Source organism: Podarcis melisellensis (assembly GCF_964234715.1).
Source record: "Podarcis melisellensis genome assembly, chromosome: 1".
NCBI lineage: Eukaryota > Metazoa > Chordata > Lepidosauria > Squamata > Lacertidae > Podarcis > Podarcis melisellensis.
This window is the reverse complement of record NC_138528.1, coordinates 22,627,462-22,653,733: the sequence shown is the minus strand read 5'-3', so window position 1 is coordinate 22,653,733 and position 26,272 is coordinate 22,627,462. Positions and strand designations below refer to the sequence as shown.

The following is a 26,272-nucleotide window of genomic DNA, read 5'->3' as shown; positions in this document are numbered from 1 at the left end:
CAGAATTACACATGTGAAACAGGTACCAGCACAACAGTGAGATTATATTACATCAAAAAATTTTTAATGGTCCCAAATATATACTCAACAACTAAGCATACACTCGGGGCAAAATAAAAATATGACACAAAAGTGACCACATCTAGAATTCCATTCAATCTTTAATCAAGGGATAGACAAATCCCTTAGCTCCAAACAAAAATCTGCAGTTTAAAGGGCAAAAGGGAACAGATTATTTTTTTAAAAAAAAGAAAGAAAAGAGGAAACTTATGTTCAGCCCTCCCCCAATGAGTTTTTCTTTAAAACCTGTTGTAGCTTGACTAAAATGTTCAGAATGTATGGTTTCAAAGGCAGGTCTCTTTAGACAAAGAAACTGCTGGCATTCTTAGCTAGTGAAGAATTAGGGCAGAAAAAGCATTTTCTTCAAAGTCTTGTACATGGTCCAAGAAAGCATATTCTGATTGTAACAAACTGAACAGCCAATCCAGAGTTCCACTACCAAAACTCCTGCCCTGTTGGCTTTTACATATATATTTTTTTCCGTTTCCTTCCCTGAGAAAAGGGCAATGTGTGGTCCAAGCTGGAGAGGTCAAAGGCATGTCTTTTCCATAAAGCATAGTATTTCCTCTTCTTCTGCTCCTTCAAATTGGCACTTGACTAGCAGAAATCCATGTTTTAAAAGTTGATCTGTGTTATACACAGTAATTCATTAGAAATTATAGTTTTTAATTATAAACTTTTCCCCCTCTGGAAACTTTGTTTATCCCTCAACCGATATTAATTTTCAGAGCTGTCATTATGAGGACTCTAGCTTTGCTTTCTGTGATAAAGGTATGCTTTCTTCATCATCCTCGTCATCATCATCAGGATAATCTACAAGCCCCACTAGGCCTCCCTGAAAAGAAAAAAAGATTTAGAAACATTAGCTATTCCAGAGTTTCATCCTTCAAATAGACTTAAAATGATCTGCTTAAAACTCCAATAAGTTGATATATATGTAAAACACACGGATACAAATTCACAATTTACAATATTCAGAGACAAAACATAAATGCAATGCATGACCATTAATTCCTATACTGTGCAAGAGGTTCTTATCTTAACCAAAATATACATACTTAGATGACTCTCACTAGCAATTAAGGGGCACGCTCAGGTATGATGAGCAGCTAAAAGCAGCTGTACTTGGCTTAACACATACAAAGGAACACACAGTGCTATGCAAGCAAAGATTAATAATGTGGGTATTATTATTATTATTAATTGAATTTTATACCACCCTATACCCAGGGGTCTCAGGGCCATTCACAGAATAAAATCAAGATATAAAACTACAAAATACATAATAAAAATAAAAACAACAACCCAATAGCCCCTTCCCAGAAATACAATGGGCTGTTCTGGAGGGATAAGATAGTATAACATGATATATGTATATATGACAGATGCATGCAGACCAGCCCCATAGTATAAACACACTATCACTATCAGATGTTACTATACATATATATTAGTGGGTGTGGGAAAATGATTGCTTGTACATGAGAGCATGAGCAAAGTTCTTATTGTTATAGGGTGATTTCATAGCTAGAAGCATCCTTGGAACATGAACAGCGCGTGGACAGCTCGTGATGTCCTATATGATTGGCTAACGTGGCATGGCCTGATGCTCGCATGGTCTAGTGCGAAGGTTCTTATCTGCTTGCTAGAACAAATTGCTTGGCTTGTACTTTGTATCTTTCTGATTTCACACAATAAAAAGCTGTGCTGCATTAGCCCTAGGAGCAGCCATATTTCGGAACCTACTATGGTGTGAGACTGATTTTTCTTTGGATGCCGAGCTGCAACTCGACAATTGGTGCCCCGTGTGAGGCCTTCGGACTTCACGTTGTTTTTCATTGTTCAGCACTCACCAACACGTCGTTCATCCACGTTGTGGATCCCTGGTGAGTGCTCCCGTGTGATTTCTTTCGGACTTCATGCTGTTTTACAACGTTCAGCCTCACCTCGCCCGGCAGGGCTGCAGACGCGTCGTTCATCCACGTAGTGGATCCCCGGTGAGAGCTCCCGTGTGAATGTGATTCTGGATCAGCACTTATCTCCGCCCGGACAGGGCAAAAGGCGCCTCCCTCATCCTCCTAAGGATCCCTCGGTAAGTGCTCCCTGCTCTTTCTTGCAACTCTTGCAATCATGGGAAAATCTCTCTCTGCACCACAGAAAAAATTTTTTAAAGACCTTAAATTCCTTTTGGCCAGTAACAACCTTGCTGTTCGGAAAGCTGACCTTAAGTCCCTTATAAAAGCCCTGGACACCCACTGCCCGTGGTTTCCCCAGGATGGAAATTGGGGGTTAGACGATTGGAAAAAAATTGGACACTTCTTTCAAAATCATCCGCAGATTGATGTAAAGGTTTTACATGCCTGGGGTAACGTCTACAAAGCTATGTCGTGCTTAACTCCTTCAAACATTCTTCTGGCTGCTGCACCAGCTTCTTCAGACGCCCCCCCGGTTCCCGCTTTGCCTGCCTCAAACCTTCCTCCTAAACCTCCGGACATTCTCTCTTCGCCTCATCCTGTCACTCCCCTGCATTCTTCAAATTCTGCAGCACCCCCCGCTCTTCCACCTCCTCTGCCCAAGGCATCTGGCACCGTTTCCACCCCACTTCAAGAATCTCTTCGCGCCGCTGCTCCGTTGCTAGCTTTTGATTCTACAACTCCTAATCTTTTTCCTGTGATTGCTCCTGCCGCGCCAGGGGGAGGCCCAGCCCGGCACGAACAGTTTGATTTGAGATTCATAAAAGAACTGTATTCCTCTGTCCAGAACAATGGCTTGCAATCTCCTTACACCCTGGGCTTGTTTGGCACTATTTTTCAACAAAATTTGATACCAGAGGATGTTAAGCTGTTGGCCCGCACTGTAATGCAGCCTCATCAAATGATTTTGTTTATACAAGCTTGGCACTGGGCCTGCCAACGTCGTGCTGATGGGATTCGGAATAATCTTAATAATGTTGCATTGGCTAATCATCAGGCTGCTTTGGCTGCTGCCGCTGCTGGTGCCGCACCACCGCCACCCCCCGTCATGTTAACCCTAGCTGATGTCCTCGATGGATTGACGGGAGGAGGCAATTTTCTTACTGTTGCCCAACAGCTAACTCTCGATCCTCAATATTGGGAGGCCACTACGGCTGCTGCTCAGGAGGCCTTGGCTTCTGTCCCTGATGACAAAACTGAGCGCGATGGCCGATGGGGGAGCGTTAGACAAGGTCCTACAGAGCCCTACGGACAATTTGTCGATCGCTTGTATAACACCCTTAAACGGCAAGTTCAGGACGTAGCAGCCCAAGAAGTGATTGTCCGCCAGCTTGCGTTTGATAATGCGAATGAGGACTGTAAGCAAGCACTACGCCCTTTGATGGCAACTCCCAATGTAGCCATTGCAGATATGCTTAAAGCCTGCCAATCGGTGGGGACTGAGATACATAAAGCTCGCTTGCTAGCCGCAGCTCTATCCTCCACTGTGTCCAAAAATCCTGCAAAGGATAAAACCTGCTATGGATGTGGCAAAGTGGGCCATTTTCGTGCACAGTGCAGATCTAATACAGAGCAATGTCGTCCTAGCAAAAAATGCCCCATTTGCAAAAAAGGTTTCCACTGGGCCAATCAGTGTCGCTCCGCCACGCCTCAGCAGAACCAGCAAAATCAGCCGACGGGAAACCGGCAGTCGGGCCCACCCCGGGCCCAGGCTCAACAATAGGGGATCCAGTGCATTCTCCAGCCATCCCACCTCCGGCTTTACCTCGCCTCCTTTTAATTCAGGACTTATACCTGCCAGTCCCCTTTGTACCACACCAAGCCAGGGTGTCGATAGGGGCTGGTTTTTCTTCTTCAGCACAATGCCTTGTTTTTCCACTGTCAGAGGTTTTGCAGCAAGGGATCCACCTTGTTCCAGATGTTTTACATGGATTACATCAAAATGACCCCTATGTGACTGTATTTTCTGATCGCGAGGCGCGTTTGCAATCAGGTTCTCCTATAGCAAAACTTATATGCGTCCCGAAGCCAACCCAGGACCATGACCCCCTCATTGCTGCTACCTTCCCAGTCACAGAGAAGCGTCCAAAGATCCACATGACCCTTGGGGGTCGCACGATTGAAGGGGTCTTGGACACGGGGGCAGACTGTTCTGTGATCGCTATCAAGGATTGGCCCTCTGCCTGGCCACTTGAGCCAGCTTCTTCTGTCATTGGCGTTGGTGGCGCTGCAGCTGCCCAGCGCAGCAGGAACCCTATTTTGATTCAAGGCTCACAAGGCTTTGAAATGACTATCTTACCACTGGTTCTAGACATTCCCGTCTCCCTTTGGGGGCGAGACCTGCTTGCTGCAGCGGAAACTACTATTTCTACAAATTTATGCTAAGGGCTGCCCCTGCCATGCCCCGGACTGCGCTTTCTCTCTGCTGGACCACAGACACCCCCGTATGGGTGGATCAGTGGCCTTTGCCTAGACAGAAGCTTGCAGTGGCAGCCCAGTTAATTGCGGAACAACTTGAACTGGGGCATATTGAACCTTCTACCAGCCCATGGAATACGCCTATTTTTGTCATCAGAAAAAAGACATCTGGAAAATACCGTCTGTTGCACGATCTACGAAGGGTTAACAACCAATTGCACCCTATGGGGACCTTGCAACCTGGCATTCTAAATCCCAACATGTTGCCACAAGACCATCAGCTTGCAGTCATCGATCTCAAGGACTGTTTTTTCTCTATCCCTTTGGCACCACAAGACAGACAGCGTTTTGCATTCACTTTGCCAGTCCTGAACAACTCCAAGCCAACCCAGCGCTTTCAATGGTCGGTTCTCCCACAAGGTATGAAAAATTCTCCGACCTTATGCCAGTATTATGTGGATAAGGCGCTTCAACCATTCCGTGAGCGCCACCTAGCGGTCATCTGTTGTCATTACATGGATGATATTTTAATTTCATCATCACACATCCCTGACACTCTTCTCGAGGACCTAATCCATACTCTGATGCAAGCAGGATTGACAGTGGCTAAAGAAAAAATCCAGCGGACTTTACCTATTACGTACCTGGGACACAAACTGACAGCATCTGCAGCCATTCCAGTTATGCCTCAACTACAGTTTCCTGGTCATCTTAGACTGGTGGATTTACAACAAATCCTTGGACAGCTGAATTGGATAAAGAGTTATTTGGACCTGCCCACCTCTACTTTGTCTCCACTATTTTCTGCCCTTAAAGGACATAAGGATCCAGCAGACAAGATCACAGTCACCTCTGCAATGAAAGAGGCTCTAACCACTGTGAACAACCATCTCCGCAGGTGTATGGTGGACAGGATTCCTTCTCTTTCCATGGCACAATTATCACTTGCAGTATTTGCCACCCCGCTCCTTCCAACAGCTATATTGTACACCACAGGCCAAAAGCCTGGGACTGTGTCTATTGTGGAGTGGCTTCATTTGCCTCATACTCCTCCACGGAACGTGTATGCTACACCCAACAGCGTCATGGACCTTGTTGCTAAGGGCCGACATCGAGCCCTTGCCCTCTCTGGAATGGACTTACAGTCAGTGTACCTGCCCTTTTCACAGGAAGAATTTCAGCATCTGATGATGACAGCCGTTTCTACCCAAATAGCTTTTGCTGATTTCTTGGGACATATCTTTCATACTCCTCCTAAAGACCCTCGTTTGTCTTTCCTTACAGGGCTACGTTATGTCTTGCAAACTGCTTTGTCCCCCTTACCCTTACCCTCCGCCCTTACTGTGTTCACTGATGGTAACAAATCCAGAGGGGTGGTGGTGTGGGAAGAGGAGGGGGGATGGAAAAGTTTGTATACTACTGAGCAGACCTCAGCACAACGTGCTGAATTGGCAGCTGTAATTTTGGCATTTCAACAGTTTGCTAATATCCCTTTCAATCTCATTGTGGATTCTCAGTATGTATATAATCTTTTGAATGTCTTACCATTGTCTTATATCACTCCTGCTATTGACAAAAATTTGTTTACATTGTTTTCCACTTTGCAGAACTTGGTACAAGCTAGAACTTGTCAGTTTTATGTTGCCCATCTCAGATCTCACACTGGCCACCCTGGGTATTTGGCAGAAGGTAATGCCCGGGCAGACCATGCTTTGAAAACTGGTATTTTTTCATTGTTTTCCGACCCATTTGAAAGTCATTCTGTATTTCATCAAAATGCTAAAGTTCTGGCAAAATCTTTTTCCTTGCCCATTTCTCAAGCTCGAGACATTGTGTCACAGTGCGCAGTATGCGCTAAATCTCCCACAGTCATTCCTTTTGATGCAGTTAACCCTAGAGGCCTGCATCCTCTGGCAATTTGGCAAATGGATGTCACCCACACGCCTTCTTTGGCTCCATTTTCTAGGGTACATCTCACTGTGGACACTGCCTCTGCTTTTATCTGGGCCACTCCTCTCAAAGGAGAGACCACTCGTCATGTTATTCAACATTTAATGCGCTGTTTTGCTGTTATGGGAAAACCCCATACCTTAAAAACTGACAATGGCCCTGCGTACACTTCTCAGGCCTTTTCTGATTTTTGTTCTTTGTGGGATATAAGGTTGACTCATGGCATTCCTTTCAATTCTACAGGGCAGGCGATAGTCGAGCGTTCTCATTTGACCTTTAAGACCCTTCTCAACAAGCAATTGGGAGGTCGATCGCCTGCTGTATCTGAAATACCTAATGCTGTACATCAAGTATTGTTTACTCTAAATCATCTCTTGTATCCCCACAATAAGGATTTTACGCCTGCTGAACTCCATTTCCGGAAGGAGGAAGTATTGCAACGCCCTTTAGTGTCTTACAGGTTGCTTCCAGATCCACAGTGGAAGGGTCCAACTTCCTTGATTTCCTGGGGTCGCGGGTTTGCGGCAATTGACGTAGACGGAGTTCCCCGATGGGTTCCAGCCCGCTGCGTTCGACCTTGGCGCTCTTCTGTTGCCTCGTCTTCGCCCGAGGAGACACCAGCACCTTGAAACCGTATTTTACGCTGTTTGCCGGTGATGACCTCTCACCTGACCTCAACCCACATTGCAGTTGGAGACATCGCCATATTGATGTGCCCTGGATTACGTCACCTTCCACAGCGGTTCCAGTGTTTCCTGGCACGTTGAAAGGCCATCTTCAACCCTATCGCGTTGGCCCCCCTTCCCCCTGGGAAGCCACCGTTTCTACCACTTATCGTTACAGTTTTGCCGCCTCTTGTCTGGGAAATGAACCTGGCTTTGAAGGATGCCCTCGTCAGACCGGCATCGCTTGGGTTTTGCCCCCCAATAGCGACCATCCCATCTGTGTCACCACGTTTCGTTGGGTTTGGTTTTTTGGCTCCGCAATGCACGGAACAGTACATAAGGCCTATTTACAGCAAATGGGCTCCTGTATCTGCAGAAATGGCTGTGTGGCTTCTCCTGGTTTGTGGTTTTTGCATGCCAATAATCGAGCCACGAAATATCACGCAGGTTGCTCGGAAACAGCTATTGGAATAATTCACCATTCTCACCCTTATTGCCCCCCCGAGCAACCAATATGGCATCGTCCTGAGTGGCCCCACAATTCCACTTCACACGGATGGAGCCTCTCCGTGAACTTTGTAAAACGCCGCTTTCGTCGTGCTGCTTTTTTGCAGAAGGCCAGGAGGCCTGAACTTTATCATCAGATTTGGACTAACAATACTTACGTTAGAGACATTAATCATTTTGCTTCTATGCTTAACCTTTCTGATTGTTGGATGTGTATGCATATCCCTCCTCAATCAAAAAGATCTGGCATTTTATTACATGGTATTCCTATAAATGCTTCATATAAGATTAGCAATAATATGAAGGACAATCGCATAAGTTTACCTCCTGTATCTCTATCGCTTGTAGAATTAGCTCCTTATTGTTTTCATTTTAATCACAATAGCAAAAAATTTTTAGGTCATTATCCATATTGTAATTGGACACATGAATACATTAATGGATCTTCTTGTTTTCTTAATGTTACAACCATGAGTGGCAGACCAAAGGTTTTAATTAATAATGTCACAACTTACATGACCTATGAACAACAAGCTGCGTGTAGAGACTTTTATGTTTGGTTCGAATGGATGAGAAAGAGCAGCAGAACTACATGTTTGCTTCAATCTGATTTATGGTTACTTTGTGGCACACGTGCCTACAAAGAAATCCCCTCTGCCTTTTCTGGTACCTGCACGTTAGGTATAGTAGTACCCTTGGTATATAAAATAGATAAGCTCCCAGCGGTCCGTTTGCGTAACAGAAGGGAAGTACTATCACCTATTTCTCAATATACAGGGACGGCCATCTCTAGGTCCCTTCTGCCTTCTTTAGGTGCAGCCATGAATTACCGTGATTTGCATAAATTGGCAAACTGGACAGAAAATTTGTTTAATTCCACCATTTTGGCTTTAAAAATGATTAACAAAGAAATATCAGAAATAAGAAATGTAGTTCTTCAACATCATTATGCTTTAGATGTGATCCTTGCTTCTAAAGGTGGAATTTGTGCCTTAATTTATTCTCATTGCTGCATGTATATAACTGATCAATCGACCAATATCTCTGCTACTATTAATCATATGGAACAAATGATAGCCCATAATCCTTTAAATCCACCTGAAGGTTTTGATCCATGGGAGTGGTTGTCTTCTTGGTTACCTAATGGATTGTGGTTAAGAAAAGTATTATTGATTGTAATTGCATGTATTGTTGGTTTTATTATGGTGTGTTGTTGCATTCAATGCATACCCTCTTTGATTTCCCAATGCACTGCATGGTGGTACCGACCACGGCCCACCACAGGGGTTACAAGAGGAATTTATGTTGCAAGGTGTAGACGCTTCGGCAAGGAAGTGTACGATTTGGACTAATGGTCCCTCTTTTCCTCTAATAATATAAACAAGAAAAGGGGATATGTGGGAAAATGATTGCTTGTACATGAGAGCATGAGCAAAGTTCTTATTGTTATAGGGTGATTTCATAGCTAGAAGCATCCTTGGAACATGAACAGCGCGTGGACAGCTCGTGATGTCCTATATGATTGGCTAACGTGGCATGGCCTGATGCTCGCATGGTCTAGTGCGAAGGTTCTTATCTGCTTGCTAGAACAAATTGCTTGGCTTGTACTTTGTATCTTTCTGATTTCACACAATAAAAAGCTGTGCTGCATTAGCCCTAGGAGCAGCCATATTTCGGAACCTACTATGGTGTGAGACTGATTTTTCTTTGGATGCCGAGCTGCAACTCGACAAGTGGGTCAAAGCAATCACAGCGTTTCGCAGATAAAGACATACCATCTTTGATGGATTTTAAAAGTACACATTTCAAAGCTGCAATCCTAGAAAGAGGTCATAGTAAAGTCTACTTCAAGGGAAACACTGTGGTTAGAGTGTCAGAATAAGACTGTGGAGATCACGATTCAATTTTCCTCTCAGTCACGACCTATGCCCAGTCACCATCTCTTAGCCTAACCTACACACAGGTTTGTTGCAATGATAAAAAGAACCTCATGTACGCTGCCTTGAGTTTCTCAGAAGACAGACTAGGCACAAATAAATAAATAAGCTTCACTTCATAAAATATTGCTTGTTACATGGAGTGCAATTTAGGGGAAGAATTCTGGGTTCTAGCCCCACGCAGGGCAAAATATCCCTGCACTGCTGGGGGCTGAACTAGATTATTCTTGTGGTCTCCTTTCAACTCTATGACAGAATGATTCTAATCCTAAAATCCAACATGCACGAGCATCGGAAGCAACCAAACTGCTTAAGCAACTGTGCTGGGGCTTAGCAATACTTGGCTGAAAACTAAAAATGTTCCTTTTGCCTCATCTCATCACCACCTCTAGAACTCTAGAAAACATTTCATGCTTTTAATAACTTAAATGATGTTTCAAAACTATAGCAACCACAAACCAAGTCTTAAGAAAAAGAAAAAGTCTCCTTGTAAAGGAGACCTATACAGTGGAACTGTTTTTTGAGACAAGTGACTGTTTTGTGGCATTCTGAAGTTGCTCCAAGAATACATAAAAGTACAAAAATGATTGAGATATGAAAAGTAAGCAAATGCTAACAATGATTGGAACATGTTGATGTGGTGGAACCACAGACAGCACTGGGAAGAGCACTGGGACAGCACTGGAAGAGTAAGAGGCTGATATTGGGGAACAGAGTTTAGGGCACTAAAACTCCCCCATATTCTGGTCCTCTTTTCTCACACCAAATTACTCATTGAACCCTAGTTTACTTCTAAAAAATGAATTAGAATTACACAGACCACACACCTAACATATAGGATTTAATTTAGAAGAAGAAACTAACCTGGTATGTATGATAAGAGACCTGGCTGACTGAAGCTGGCGGTTCTACATAGACACAGTTACCTTCCAAGTACTCTGCTTAGAAGCAGCATAGGGCAGGAAGGCTGTGCTGCTATGGTTTAAAATAATGCCATAATTCTTATCATGTATCTTGTTTAACATATGGCTTATATTCAGTGTTTACACTTGGACTTGGCTCCAAAGGACAGAATACATTCTGTTAATAAATTAGCTGTGCTTCCCTGATTTGACTGATCCCAAATCTCAGTCAATGTACAGGGGAGGTAGAAGTATTTCCTAAGCAACTCTGTTAGGAGTCTAAATGGACAAAACCATAGTAATAAACTCATTAATTAATAAATAAATATCTTGCTTGTAACAAGATGAATTCCCCTAAAATTATTTCTATTGAAGGCAGTATGTTTTGTATATATTTTAAAGGGCATTTATGCACAAAAGCAACTATTCTTTTAAAGTCTCCTTTACTTTTAAGTATAGACCATCTTAAAAGCATGGGGCAGAGAGATAGCCACAAACTCAACCCAAATCACCTATGGATTTCCCAAATGGCAAATTCAGAAACTGTCTGACTTGCGGAATAGTTCTGATAACAGCATGATTTGAGTCAAGTGAAAATAGTACCTTGGTAGTTATAGCTGCCATCTGAGATGTGCTTTTAGAAACTGATCCAGGAGATCCAGGGGACCCGGGAGATCCAGGGGACCCAGGAGACCCAGGCAAATTACTTGCAGATGACTGGCTGGTGAGATTAGCCTTTGTACCACTAGAGAAAGAAAGTTTGAAACTTGGGCTCTGGCGACCAGAAAGATTCGTTTTCAGAAGGACCTCTTTTTCTTCACTTTCTTTAACTGTAATTTAAAACAAGTACAGCTTTAATAAAAGTTCCACTATGAAATCCAACAGGCTAAGGAGACAAAAAGTGCTATTATCATGCTTATGTTACATTCCTGCTTATTTTAGTACGAATTTATTACTGTCTAAAAGTGCAGGAGGCAGCTCTGTGCCTAATTAGCTGTGCTGTAATAATAATAATAATAATAAATTTTATTTATATCCCGCCCTCCCCAGCCGAAGCTGGGCTCAGGGCGGCTAACAACACGCACGCACGCACGCATACACACACACTGGCCTTTGGTGTAAAAAGTTATTGTGAGTACATTAAAGGGATGGAGAACTTGCAGCTCTCATTGATTGCTGGATTCCAACTCCCATCAGCCCCAGTCAGGATGGCCAATGGGACTGGTGCCCATTGGACTAGTAGAGTAGAAGTCAGAAAGACCAAGAGTAGGTGGATCTAGTACCAAGGAAAGGCAGAGCCAACTAATTTTACTTTTGTCACCATCCACCTTCCTGATGAGTTCTATAAGGGCAACACTGTTTGGAAGGAAGAAGGCAGGCAGACGTGGTCTAAGGGGAGGTTAAGGTTGGTGGGGCAGTGTTCTATTTGCCCTGATGGATCAGCCGTAACTGGCCAATGACCAGGGATGATAAAAGTTGTAGTCCAGCTACTTCTGGAGGGCAACCCCTGCATTAAAAGCTTCCTCAATAGAAACACAGAAAGCAGCCGTATACAGTCAGACAAAGTACATCTAGCTTAGTATTGTCTATACAATACAATACAATATACTACACAATAGTATTGTCTATCTCCCTACCTGCAGATACTGGGGACTGAACCTGGGAGCTTCTGAAGAAGAGTTTGGATTTGATATCCCGCCTTTCACTGCCCTTCAGGAGTCTCAAAGCGGCTAACAATCTCCTTTCCCTTCCTCCCCCACAACAAACAGCTACAGCCCTATGTCCATTTAAACCTTACAATATCCATTTACAGCCCTATGGTAGCTAAATAAATTTAAAGCTGAAATATAGTAACTCCACCCAGTTACTTACATTTTTTTCTTTCCATAAATTTACTTATAGGATCCATAATATCTTCATCATTTTTACTTTTGTCAGAAGGTGGCACCACAGCCTCCCCATCTTCCATATCATCTTCATCAGTGTTAAACCACATCTCTTCTTCATCCTCCAAGGTCCTTGCATCTCTCCTGTATCTATGGTTTCTCAAGATGGAACGCATGCTATGAAAAAAGATTTTTTTAAAAATTATTTTACATATATTGCTAAAGCAAGAGCTAAAAAAATGAGCCATGTGCCCAAACCTTTACATTTCTCTCACACAACTACGTGATACAATGCCTAAAGAAATATTTTTAGAAACTAATATACTAGGACAATCACTATGCAAGCTGTGGATGTGCTTTAGCATTAAGCTAAGCCACATGCACATCAAGAAACCATTATTTCACTGTTTCCATGCCTTTTTATCTTCTCATCTCTTGTATGACTTTCTGATGCAGGTGATTGATGAAAGAATAGGGCACTTCTGACCGCCAGCTACATATTGTAGGTGTAAGTTGTATAACATTTTGAAGTTTGAAAATCTTCAAAATTGCAGGGAGACGCTCATCTAAGATGCACTGAGATGAATGAGACAACTTACCAAAAAATTGTGCACCTTATTTTTTAATTGCAAAAATACACAGAATCATAGTGTTGGGAGGGATCAACATGTACCAATATGAAGAATCTACATGTACCTTTATGATGAAAATCTATCAAAATGGAATGTTTTAAAAAGAGTTGGCTGCCAAAGGTTTTTATCCAAAGACCAAAAGGAATGAATGCAAATGTTAGTGTGTGTGTCTCACCATGTGTGTATATGTGAGTATATATATATAAACCGAACAACTAAAATCAATGCACACACTTTTTTATTGGGGTTTCCCTCTCCAAAGAAGTTGTATTTTGAGATAATACAATTTGCTTGAAATAGTCATTTCTTCATAGGGATAAAGTAGACAGAGTTTGTGCTTTCAACTGATGAGCTGTATATAGACAGCTTCTGTTTGCGGAATGGATAAAGATGAAACAGAGGCTCTTGCTGAAGGAAAGCAGGGATGGTGGTGGATTTTTGCAGATTCCCCCTTCAGCCCCCAGCACCATCTCCCAGGCTATTCTGAAGGGGACATGAGGGGTTGCAGGTGGAAGGGGGGGACGACCAAAATCACTTCCCACCCTTGCTCCAATGGCAGAGTCTTGTGGACAGAACTCTGCCCACAAGTAGTTTGAATCCAACCAGATGGGTTTCTTACCTTGGAGGTGCATTTATTTAGCCACAAATGGTAAGTCTTAACTGCTTCATCTGGGCAATGAGAGACACTCTCACAAATGATTTGCAAACTTTGGATATGCATACAAAGTACACCTGCAATATGAAGCTGGCAGCCGGCAGAACAATATTTTAGCCTACCTGGTACTGCATCACAGAATAAGTTCCAGGGTTTTATGTCTTTTTCTGGCACTGGGAAATAAGCATGTGTGTTATAGTCATCCACCAGAGATTATCTGGGTCAATTGTATGGAGATGTATATTTCTCTGTATATCCTGATATGGCTTAATTAAAGAATCCTTCCAACACAGTTCAGTGGCTTATAGCTTCACTTAATGATCTTCACTTAAAAATATCTCAGTCAACTGACACTAAAAGCAGCCATCTGAGAAACAGAACCAAAGTGTGCTGTTCATTTTTCCCTAGTTTGTCCTCAATAGGAAAATGTTTTATGAAAGAGCCAATAACATTGGTGTACACTAACCTGTCAAGTTTGGGATTATCTTGTCTTTCCCTTTGTTGTTCATAACGCAATTTCAAACCTTTGAATGTCTGCACATAATCTACATCTTCTAGTGCTTTCCAGTAATTCTCAATTACATGAGCTGTTAAGGATTTTATGTCTTCCTAGAAAATAAAGTTATTTTTTCCAATTAAAGATGTTAAAAAGTAAAAGCATAGAAAAGCCACAAAAAAAATCTTTAAAAATGCTTAAGGGAATTATTCTAAGTTTGTTCCCTAGTCATTTTTTCATCCAAACAACTACTAAGCAGCATGAGGTAAACATGGCCATCATTACAGAAAATGCAGCAAATGGAAGTATGCAGCAAATCAAAATATAAAATTTTAGGAAGAACCATGTTTTTAATCAGTCCCTGACACATTGCTGGCGCTTAGAAAGTGTCTTCTATGATTAAAGAATAGTAAACAGATGGAAAGTTATGATGTCCAACAAAATGTTTGAACGGTTTTGAAATCTTTTTAAAATCCTGACTCAGGAGCTGGTTCTGAAAATATGCCAACAGCGAAATTTCGGAAAACCATTCTCATTTTTCTTCCAGGAACTGAAAATTACAAGTGACAATTTTACAGTTCATGAAAGAGGTGCTGTGATCAAAAGATGGCCACTAATGTATTGTTACAATAAACTCTAACTGAAGTCTAACCCCTTTACTTTTTGAGCAGGATGCCTAGCCAGATATCTATTAGCCAGAACATGCAAATTTTAATTTTGCTCAGATTATCTATGCTGAAGACTGCTACGTTTTTAACATTATAAAACGAATCTGCAAACACTTTTTAACTTGCAATTTTAAAAAATGTTTGCACCACATTCCAGGCCAAAAACTTCATCTTCAACATCCTGGTGCTTCAGTAGCGATGACCCACTGTGAGCCACTTGGGTAGTTGGGTAGTTAACTTGGGTAGTTAAGAGAAAACCATGGCTAAAAAAGCCACCTCTATTGGTCTGTCTCCACCCCAAACTGTATTACCTGGGTTATGAAGGCGCCCAAAAGGTTTTAAAGCAAAGATTATGGGACAATGCACACAGTCTCGATCGCACGCAGTCTGTGGTCCGCTGGCAGCAGGAGTTCAGTATGGGTATGTCTTTGAGTTAACATCTTACATCAAAAACCTGACAGTACCTAACTATCGAAGGCTTTTCACCAAAGCCAGACTAAATTTCTTCCCCTCTGCAGTGCTGGATGGCAGGTTGACAGGAGTTCCCTACCAGGAGAGACTTTGCTCGTGTGCTCAAGACATCGATTCCATAAATCATATTTTGTTGCATTGTGCGAAGTATGAGCAGGCCAGGGCTGAACTGATACTACCCTTGCTGGTGCCTTTCCCGGGAAAATCAGAAGCTCACTATGTCATGTTCCTACTGGAAGACCGGATAAAAGCTAGAACGTTGGCAGTGGCAAAGTTTTTATCAGTGGTTGCAAGAACAAATGAGCCCTATATTCTAAACAAAATGCTTGATTAACCTGAAGGTAGGCTGTATGAACTGTGTATTGATTTGTAATGTTCTGTTGGGTCTCTGGACCGTAATAAAGATTGTTGTTGTAGTAATTTGTTTGAAGAGTTCTGTTTTGGGGCCTTGAGGGAACTACACACAATCTTCTTAACCAGGTGGATTTCCATCTTTTCAACTTCTATATATGTATCAAAAGTAATGGCTCAAAATGTCCCAACTCACAGTAATTGCCCTCATTGGTACATTCTTATTCCTACTTATAAACAAGGCTGACCACAAATGCTTTCCCCTACGAAGCAGCGCCATCTCTCATGCTTCTGTCACTATCAATATGATGTGACTATTGGGTGAGTATGTACCTACCCAAGCCTTAAGATAAGCAAACTTAAGTGTGGCGGGTAGCTATAAGAGAGTGAAAGAGGGCTTTCTTGTTGGTGGCCCTCTTTCTGTTAGTGAATGCACTCCAGGTGCCTGCCTGGTGACTACATGAATGACTTTTTTGATCAAAGACTGTTTTCCCTTCTCATGCCTTTTAACACCAATTTAATATTTTTTAAAAATATCTTCCAAAGATTATTTTTTAACATCAGTAGTTGTTAAAAACAGTTATGGTAGTTTGTTTTTAGCTTTTGCGAAATTGTTGTAGCACTCCAGAATATTAATGTGATTAGACTGTCATTAGAATTAGGTTTTACTGTGTTGGTCTGGTTTTTTGTGTTGAATTTGACTGTCACCATTTGCACTTAGGTTTTAAACTGAAGTATTGCACATAACCTAGAGCGCTAACAAGGTGATCAATATAAAAAATAAATATTTCTGCCTTGAAAGGCCTCCTATTCCAACATTCTGCAAACTTTCTTTTTCTCTCTCCAAGAAGATACTTGGAGTTACCTTATTTTATCTGCAACTCCCTCCTATACAACAATAATGTTTTTGACACCAGCACCTGCAGTGTCAACATCCACCCTTCTCTAGAAAGTGGTACTCACCACTCTGATAAATTCAAACATCTCTATAATAGCAGAATTCATCAAATTATAGCGAGATCCATTGCTGAGAAATGCTTTGACCACCGGTTCAAACAAAAAACTTTTCATTATATAGCGGTTGTAGAATTCATCCTTCAACCCAATTATCTTTCTTTTAAAACGCAGGGCACCTAATGAAGAAAAATCATTATTTAAAAGCAATTTTCACATTTGGTTTCCAATAACAACACCCTTAGTACCCCAACTTTAATAGAACGGCCCACAGCTTAAGTAATTCACAACACTTTTACATAGTAGTATGTGATGATGAAAAGGAAACAAGAACACTGAAGATCAATCAGATGAGAATATACTGCCACAGTATCATATAAAACTCTTTACGAAAAAGAGAAAAGTCACTATGTTACAGATAACACCATAAAACGGAGGTAGCCAGTCCTCTAGTTTGCTTATTATGGTATGCTTATTATGGCTTACCAGGACTGCATGAATGGGCTCCTGCAGCGGAGCTCACATCTGCTCTGCTCTCCCTCCAGTCTTTAGCACAGCATAGCGCAGCAGTTAAGCCAAGGTTTGGAATAGTATGTTGTCTTGAAACCAGGATCATGGTGATGGTCTCTCTTCCTCAACCATGAACTGTGACCATAGGATAAACCTTGATTACAGGTAGTGGTTAAGGAGAAGAGACCTTAATCACAATCCTGGGTTTGGACACACTAAGTTTGGTTTAGCTGCTGTGCTAGGACAGGAGAGGAGCAAAGCAGCTGTGAGCTCCTCTCCAAAAGCTAGCACAATTGTACAGTCTGTTAACTTGGCTAACCATGATATATGAACAAGGCCAATGTTCCACTTGTTTTGGACTATCACCACCGACCATTGGCCGCGTTGACAGGAGCTGCACTCCAAAACAAATGGAAGCACCTCAATGGCTGATCCTCCAGACAAAAAGTTCAGATGGTTTGGGTTGGTTGAGACATGCAGCAGCTCCACACAAATGACAAGTTTGTCAGATCAATTTCAATTATTGCAACCTGATGATGTGACCAAGCTGCTTGAAGGGTTGTTCCCTCAACCCTGGTTGATGCTAAAAAAAATGAGCGAAAGGCCCAGGGAGTGAATAATACTTCATTGCAATGGGGAGGACAGTTTATCCCCGCCTTAAGAAGTTGTCGCTGGATCCAGAAATGTGTGACAACTATTGCCTGGTTGCCAATACCCTTTTCTGGCAATACGCTTTACTAGGTAGTGGCAGGGCAGGTTCCTGATACTTAATTATATGCCTCTCTTCACCTGGCCAGGCCTTGAGATCTTTTTAATGTTGTTTCCACAACTGATTTACTTAACAGTCTATTAGTATGCTTTGTATCAATGCTACTTGGATCTGATTAATTAGTTTCTGGGATTTTAAATACGGCTCTTATTAGTGTCTGTGATTATGCGTTTTACACGACTATTTGTAAATTCCCATGATTTTTATGAAAATACTTACATAGTGCCAAGAAGGCATGCATTGAAGACATCAGAACTAGCACTCTTCGAAGGATATCCTTATTTATAATGTAGTTCTTTATATGGTATGTATGATGTTCCACACAGAAAGTTAGTAACTCTAATATCAAGGCCAATAGCTGGGCTGTCTGAAAGTCATCTAAAACAAAACAGACAACATAAAAATCACATAAAAATAAACAATTTTTAAATTATTTTTTGATACATAAAACAACTCACAATTTATTTTCTGCAACATAAACAAAAACAGAAATCGGATTGGGCTTACTTAATTTTCTGTTTCACTTGTTTGGCATATAAAGCAAAACATACTAATTGATTCCAGCACCATAGACAAATCACTGCATAATAGACATTATTCCACCTACTTGATATCTTTTAGTTTTTTATTAATGTAAAAGCTGCATGTTCAATTTTGATGCATTTTATGAGATGTACAAGAACAATCCAGTCCCATAGGCACACATGGAGGACAGCAAGACACACAGTTTAAGTGCCTTCTATCCAGGCATGCAGGGTTCTACTACCTGCCCTTAAACTCAAACCACATTTGCTAGGAGCACATGGAGGTGCTGGATGACTGCAAAGGATGGGGCTATGCACAAAGGTACAGTCGTGCCTCGCAAGACGAAAATAATCCGTTCTGCGAGTCTCTTCGTCTAGCGGTTTTTTCGTCTTGTGAAGCAACCCTATTAGCGGCTTAGTGCTATTAGCGGTTTAGCGGCTTTTAAAGGCTTAGCGGCTAAAAGGCTATTAGCGGCTTAGTGGCTTAGAAAAAGGGGGGGGAGCGAAAAAAACCGCAAGACTTGCAAGATGTTTTTGTCTTGCGAAGCAAGCCCATAGGGAAATTCGTCTTGCGAAACGCATCGAAAAACAGAAAACCCTTTCATCTAGCGGGTTTTTCGTCTTGCGAGGCATTCGTCTTGCGGGGCCACTGTATAGGGATGATTCTTAGTGGCTGGGCCAAGACTAAGCTCAGATCTCTATTAGTGTCATACCTCGGGTTGAACGTGCTTCAGGTTGAGTGCTTTTGGGTTACGCTCCGCGGCAACCCGGAAGTAATGGAGTGCGTTACTTCCGGGTTTCACCGCTCACGCAGAAGCTCAAAATGACATCACACGCATGTGTGGCAGCAGCAAAACGCGACCCGTGCACTGGCGCGTCTTACGTTCCATTCAGGATGCGAACGGGGCTCCGGAACGGATCCCATTCGCATCCCAAGGTACCACTGTACATGAATTTTCACTATTATGGGAAGCTCTGAAGTGCTACACCTGGAAGACCTGCTTGATGAAAATAAAAACTGTCCTCCCCCCCAGCTGTAAGTGATCTGGATTTTATTGATAAGGATGAAACAGGGGAATGTGCCTCACACCACTCCTTCTGAAACAGCAGCTCCGTCCACACATACCCTGTCATTTTGCTAGTTACAAAATTTGTTCAGATTATTTGCATAATTCAGTTTATTATTTGTATAATGCTTTTAAAGAAAAGAAAACTCTTGCCAAAGAATTTTAATAGGGGAAATGATGCCTCAACAAAAGATTTCTTGCCTCACCTTTGCTAGGCTTTTCCTCTGTAGTATTGGCCAGTAGTGGTGCAGTGAGGACATGCATACAATGTTTGTAAAAGAACCCCAAGAATTCAGTTTTTTCTGTTTTCTGCAGAAAAAAATAAATAAATTTATACCTAATGCACATAATACAAAGTGCCTTAATAACTTGGGGGCGTATATTATGACTGCACATAAATACTTGCTTACATTGGCAGTAGCTAGCATATTTTCTGGATCCACCAACGTACGCAATAGACCCATCAGTTGGACTGCTCCTCCAAGTTCAGGATCTGTATCACAAATCATGTGTTCTATGATGAGGTTAATGAGTAAAATATCCTGGTTTAAAAAATAAAATTAAATAATGAACTGGTTAGTAACAACTAAGATGCAAAATAAGACACACCAGGAGGCAATTCTAGATAAAAGCCTGGATCTAAGCAGGAACTGTGGGTGGGTGTTTTCATAATAGCAGCCACTCATGCTGTTTCTGGAAGTGAGGAAACTTTCAAAAAACATGGGATCGTCTGCAACCCCACAGGATAGATACACATCCTTGGGCCTACCTGAAGCAGCTATGCAGATGCTAGCCAAGTACTCTAACATATAAATGTACTTTCCAAATTCCAATAGATGCATCACTACCATGTGAGGAGTAGGGAACTGACAGAATGCTGCCTACTCATGAAGCAAGTGAGGCTGTACTGCATCAAGTTTCTCTGCATTTTCTCCAAGAATCCAACCCAGAAAAAGGCAGAGATATTCTACATCATCCTGTAGCTGAGCACAAAATAGGAGGATGTTCTTAATAGGAGCATCACTGGCCTGGCATGAAGTTTCCTCGCCTTCTCCCATTCAAAGAATAGAGAGGACAAGGTTCCCAGCAACAGCTGCAATAATTTCTCTCCAGCACTTGCTCTGTGAGGGAGGCAAGAGGGACATGCACATGGAGAAAATCAAACCACTCAGTGCCACTAAAGATGGTCCACAGTCACTGAACAACTGCAGAACCAAAATCATGTTCAGAAGCTCTATTAAACATACAGAAAACCAAGTAAGTGGGAGAGACTGATTTTTCCCCCTTCATATTTTGGTCTCTTTTTAAAAGCTAAAGTATTAGCTGCAAGTTTTATTGCAAGTTTTAACACAGAAAAGGGCTGGGTCTAGAGAAGCACTATGGAGCTTTACTGCCACCTTTCCTCCCAGGAACAGTCCCGCAGTGGCCCTTAAAAACTGGTGTGCAAAAGGTCATGGGACCTTCTGGGTCAGCAAGGGATGAGTTGGGGAAGCTGCAACAGGAGGGGGAACCTGGTGGAATTCTGGGGACCACCTTGTGTGAGCAAATGCAAGTTTCCACCCACACAAAACACCTTTACATCTAACCCAACAGAGTGGGATCTACTGCTAAAAGTTGGCTTATATAAAAATGATTGCTTTCATGTAACTATATATTTGGTCCTAAACCTTTGCCTTGGTTGTATAGTATGCAGTATCATTGAATGTTATGGGAAGATCCTTGGACATACACTATGCTACAGCCTTTTGAGGTGGTATGGCATAATCACTAGCTACTAAATGCTCTTTACTACATACTATAAGAAAATTGCATCCTATTTATAGAAACACTCAATTGCTACTGCTGTTTTAAAAATATGTTCTGGGATCTAACATACTATATATCAATCTCTCAATTCAGCTGACATCACTTTAGAGATTTTATTGAATGGTTTTTTTTTTAAAAAAAGCAAAACAATTCAACATAAAAACTTCTATTAAACATATTCAAAAATTTAATATATTAATGGAAAAACAAAACTATATCATCCAAAGAAATACTGTTATCAAAAATAACCATGTATATGACTTGTGCATAGTTATATTCACAGACCTGGAGCTGCTTCATGCTATCATTTTCAGGGGGGGGGGGGGTTTCTCCACACAAGTTTTACCTAGGGACGCACTTAAGAGTGATTTCTCTACAGTGGTTTCTGTACCCAAATAAAGGCTATCAGTGGAAAGTGTGAATCAGTCCTCAGACGTTGGCCCAGTAGGGACAAAACTCTGGTTTACTTTCCCCCACTCTCAGTTCTCTGAAGTGAATCTCCTTTCCCTTGCTGGCTTTAACCGTATTTTAAAACAGACTCTGCATATCATCATTTGCATGGTCACCACATACAACAAGAAATTATATGTATGTGGACTGTGGGAGCTAGAGGAGAAACGTGGAACTCTGTTCCTCCTCCTATTTCTACACAGTGCATGCAGTAGAGCACCAAGCACAGAAACAGAGGATGCTCCTCTCTTCTTCAAGCAGCCCTCTGCACTTGTACAAAGAATGAGGTTTTACTGCTTTTTAGTCATTTATAAAAATATTCATATATCACTATGTCATAGAATATATATCAGAGCAGTTTACAACAATAAAACATAAAAACCATACAATAAAACCATTAAAATGTTAAAAACATATCAATTAACCCTTGTGGAAGGATGTACAGCAGTACCTCGGCTGTCAAACATAATCCGTTCCGGAAGACCGTTCGACTTCCAAAACGTTTGACAACCAAAGCACAAAGGGCGGTCGGCAAAGTCAATGGAGAAAAAAGAAAAAAAATGCAGCGGAAATGGTTTGACTTCCGAGGCATGTTTGAAAATAGAAGCAATTACTTGCAGGTTTTCAGCGTTCAGGTTCTGAAGGGTTTGGCTTCCGAGACACTCGAAAACCAAGGTACCACTGTATTATTGGCAGAATAGTTTTCACCAGGCATTTAAAAGTTGGCACAGAAAGTGCCTGTCAAATCTCTAATGGTATTCAAAGGACTGGGCTGAAGACACTAAGGACTCAGTTTCTCATCGTTGTCAAATGTGCCTCACCAACTTGGGGAACAACCAACGACATGCCTGCAGATGATCTCAGCAATTGGGCTGGGCTATAAGGGGTTCAAGAGATTCCTGGGATACACTGGAACTAATTTGTTCAGGACTTTGTAAATTAGTACAAGAACTTTGAACCTTGGCAGCCAGTGCAGTAGCTTTAACAATGCTGTCACATGTTCTCCACAAGAAGCTCCCAGAAGCAGGCTCCCAGAACAAGGGTGCGCGGTTCCTCCTCTGCCAGCTTCTCTTGGGGGGGGGGGAGCAGAAATGTTTACAAGACAATTTAATATCTGTATCAATGCTAACCATGGTTAATGGCAACTAGCATTTCCAAATAAACCTTGGGTTATAAGACAGGACTTGCAAATAAAGGTTTAGAGGAAATTTGCTTAGTATCATTATTACCATATTTACCACAAAAAACTGGTAAAACTTATTGACTCAAGTATAAGCCAGTTTACCACACCACAAACCTGGTGGTGGTGGCAGTGGTGGAGGAAGAACAAGCAGCCCTAAAGGGCTGCTTTCGGGGTGTTCGTTCCTCCGCCACAAACAGTGGCAAAGGCGGAAGAGGAAGCAGCCGCCCGAAAGGACCCTCACTCGAGTATAAGCCACATAAAAAATGTGCTGAAAAAGTTGGCTTATACTCGAGTATATATGGTAATTAGTGCCAATGCAGAGGTAACTCTGAACCATGGTAAAAGCTGACATGGCAAGCAAGAGGGATATTTAGGCTCAAGAGGCAAAAGGAAGAGACTACAAACTTCCAAGACCGGCTCCTAATGTGCAAACTGTGGTTTGCAGAAGCCAGTAACATATCTGTGAGAAAACTGCCTGGGTTAACACAATTACACATCAGTAAAAGAATACTGAAGCATCTATCCAAGCTTCAGTTGTTGAAATACTTCACTGTCATGCTTTACTAATGGAAATGTAATTTTGAAAATGGTAAGAGCCACCTACTTACATCATCATTCTGTTGAGCTTCCTGCATGACAAATTCTCGTACCATAGACGGGTTATATTCAACCAAATATGAGAATATATCAGTAGCTGCACTTCGCACTTGTGCATCATCCATACCCTGCATTTAAAAAACAAGTTATGTAACTATAGTAGAAAGGTAGTCTAAAACTTTTCATTGTTTTAATTAGCTCACTTTTGAGACAAAATGCCTTACTAAAGAAGTCTATTTTATAATGTTCTTTGCCCCCAAGGAAGGTTGAAACCAAAACCTCTTGCACGTTTTGTGTATCTGATTAAACCGCCCAGGATGGTTTTTGATTCTTTCCCTATGTTTTGGTGCTGCCCTCTTCCATTCCCCTACCTGGAGGATGACAGGACAGGATATATATAAAACTACATGGTTTTTCTAGATAATGTAGTATCCCAAAATGGTACATAAAAAGTTAATTGCCAGACTATGGGAAGAATTCAGCTAATGAGTCCCATCAGTGGAAAGCCCATACAAGGATTTGCGCTTGTGCAGTGGACCTCCCTGCCCCCAGCCAAAAACAAAACAGCTCAGATGTGTCAGGAGAACCACCACACGCAGAAGGGGGGGATTGCTCCTTCTGGCAATGCAAAATGCTTGCCCTGATGGAATGATTGACACAGGGCTACATGGAATTCTTCCTCAAAAATGCCCCAATGAAGAACATACAAGTTTAGAAGTAAACTTTGCAAACTTACTAGGATGACTTCTAGTGCTGGAAGAATGCCCATATTAGACAATGTTTTGAAAAAAGCATCTCTGTTTTGAGGTTGTAATGTTTGAGAAAATGCACAAAACTCTTTAAGAAAGTTTACCTGAAACACAGAAAACAATACTTTATTCACCAAGAAACAGAATGCAGCAATTGCCTCACTAAGCTCATTTCAAAACACTTACCAATTCTTGTCTTTTCTCCTCATCTGTAGCTTCATCTGTAAGTTGTGCAAACAGGTCTGTCAAAAACTTTTCATCTTCCTATAATATATCAATGTTATGTTTAGAAATACAATTTGACACTAAAGGTCTACAATATATTCCCCAACCAAACACACCAGTTACAAATCAGATCATTTGAAGGGACAAAGCTACGCCTCACTGGTACACGTTGTCTTTAACAATAATATAAAGCAAAACTTGATTTAAGGGCAAACTCCCAACTGACTTCAGATGCAAATGTTTCATTCACCCAATTCCTTGTGCAAAATGTAAAAAAGAATCGTCTTGATGGTGGAAATCAAATATTCACATTGTCTACAGAAAATGACAGAATATTTCCCATCTAATACCACATTTTTCCTAGCCTTTGCAAGTGAGCTTACACAGCCTAAGTCAAAGTCAAAGCCCCCCCAAAATGACTCCATACACTTAATCATTTCATATTCTTTACACAAGCCTGCTAACAAATTGTACACCACTCGCACATAAACCTATGTAATAGGAAGTGGTATCACACTTCTTCCCCTCGCATCTTTGTTAACATGTTGTGTTTAAATCAGGACAGGTACAACTTAAGAGCCAATACACAAAGGGCAAGGTAGGCACAGTAGACATAAGTAGAATTTTGCTCTTCTGATAAACACACGTTCTAAGCAGTTTCAGGTACATGTTAATAAGGCATTATTGCACCAATCTCTTGTAGGAAATGAATGTGATGACAATATAAAAAATTCTTCTGCATCCCCCAAGTAACCAGATTAGAAAGCCTTTGTATGTATTAGTTAGCCCATCCACGTTACCTGGACACTAAAAGTCATACTTCATGGAACAAGTGTGCTTTTTTTACATAGAAATAGTTGCTAGATATTAATAAACTGTCTACTATTAGATTCTAATGGCTTATTGAATATTGCTTTATTTGATATAGGTTGTTTATTTTAAAGTTATTGTGACTTTTTATACTGGATAAGATTGTTACTATTAATGTTTAATGTTTTATTGTGTTTTTGTATGTGTGCCTGGGGCAGCCCAGCCGGATGAGCAGGGTACAAATTACAGTGGTGCCCCGCAAGACGAACGCCTCGCAAGACGAAAAACCCGCTAGACGAAAGGGTTTTTCCGTTCTGGAGGCGCTTCGCAAAACGAATTTCCCTATGGGCTTGCTTCGCAAGAAAAAAGCCCATAGGGAAATCTCCGGGGACCTCTTTTAAATGCTGCCGGTGGGGAGCAAAGCCTTTCCCCCCCCCTCCGGCCTTCAGAAGAGGTCCAGGAAGGCCGGCGGGGGTCGAAAGGCTTTCTTCCCCACCGCCAGCATTTTAAAAGCAGTCCGGGATAGCAGGGAAGCGCTTCCCGCTATCCCGGATGGCTTTTGAAGGCAGGTGGGGGGGGGAGCAAAGACTTTTGCCCCCCGCCCGCCTTCAGAAGAGGTCCTGGACCTCTTCTGAAGGCGGGCGGGGGGCAAAAGTCTTTGCTCCCCCCCGCCTGCCTTCAAAAGCCGTCCGGAGGCTTTTAAATTGCCCCGGGAAGGCAGGCAGGGGGGACAAAGACTTTTGCCCGCCGCCCGCCTTCGGAAGAGGTCCAGGACCTCTTCTGAAGGCTGGCGGGGGGCAAAAGTCTTTGTCCCCCTTGCCTGCCTTCCCGGGGGCTTTTAAATCGCCCCGGGACAGCGGAGAATGTCCCGGGGTTTTTTAGAATGCTGGCGGGCGGCAGCGAAGCCTTCGCTGCCACCCGCCAGCATTTTAAAAAACCCCGGGACAGTGGAGGCTGTCCGGGGCGATCTTAAAATGCTGGCGGGCGGCAGCGCTGCCGCCCGCCAGCATTTTAAAAAACCTCGGGACAGCGGAGAAGTCCTCTGCTGTCCCGGGGT

At 42.1% G+C, this 26,272-nt stretch overlaps 1 protein-coding gene and 1 long non-coding RNA gene across 2 annotated transcripts in view; both read right to left on the bottom strand.

Moving 5' to 3' along the window:
* Positions 1-42: 42 nt before the first annotated feature.
* Positions 43-26,272, bottom strand: part of PPP4R3A (protein phosphatase 4 regulatory subunit 3A) — a 39,003-nt gene continuing 12,773 nt past the window's right edge. Inside the window, exons 5-15 of the mRNA XM_081910489.1 lie at positions 24,367-24,444; positions 24,168-24,284; positions 23,443-23,559; positions 19,806-19,937; positions 19,602-19,704; positions 18,024-18,182; positions 16,535-16,704; positions 14,052-14,194; positions 12,285-12,475; positions 11,016-11,242; positions 43-895 (exon numbers count right to left, since the gene is read on the bottom strand). Of these exons, the coding sequence (XP_081766615.1) occupies positions 797-895; positions 11,016-11,242; positions 12,285-12,475; positions 14,052-14,194; positions 16,535-16,704; positions 18,024-18,182; positions 19,602-19,704; positions 19,806-19,937; positions 23,443-23,559; positions 24,168-24,284; positions 24,367-24,444 (1,536 nt within the window). The 3' untranslated portion in view covers positions 43-796. The remainder of the gene's footprint in view (positions 896-11,015; positions 11,243-12,284; positions 12,476-14,051; positions 14,195-16,534; positions 16,705-18,023; positions 18,183-19,601; positions 19,705-19,805; positions 19,938-23,442; positions 23,560-24,167; positions 24,285-24,366; positions 24,445-26,272) is intronic.
* LOC309372758 lies at positions 3,370-7,365 on the bottom strand. The gene is made up of 2 exons (XR_014169666.1): positions 7,133-7,365; positions 3,370-5,320 (listed from the first exon to the last, which is right to left on the bottom strand). It is a non-coding gene; the product is annotated as an uncharacterized lncRNA (long non-coding RNA).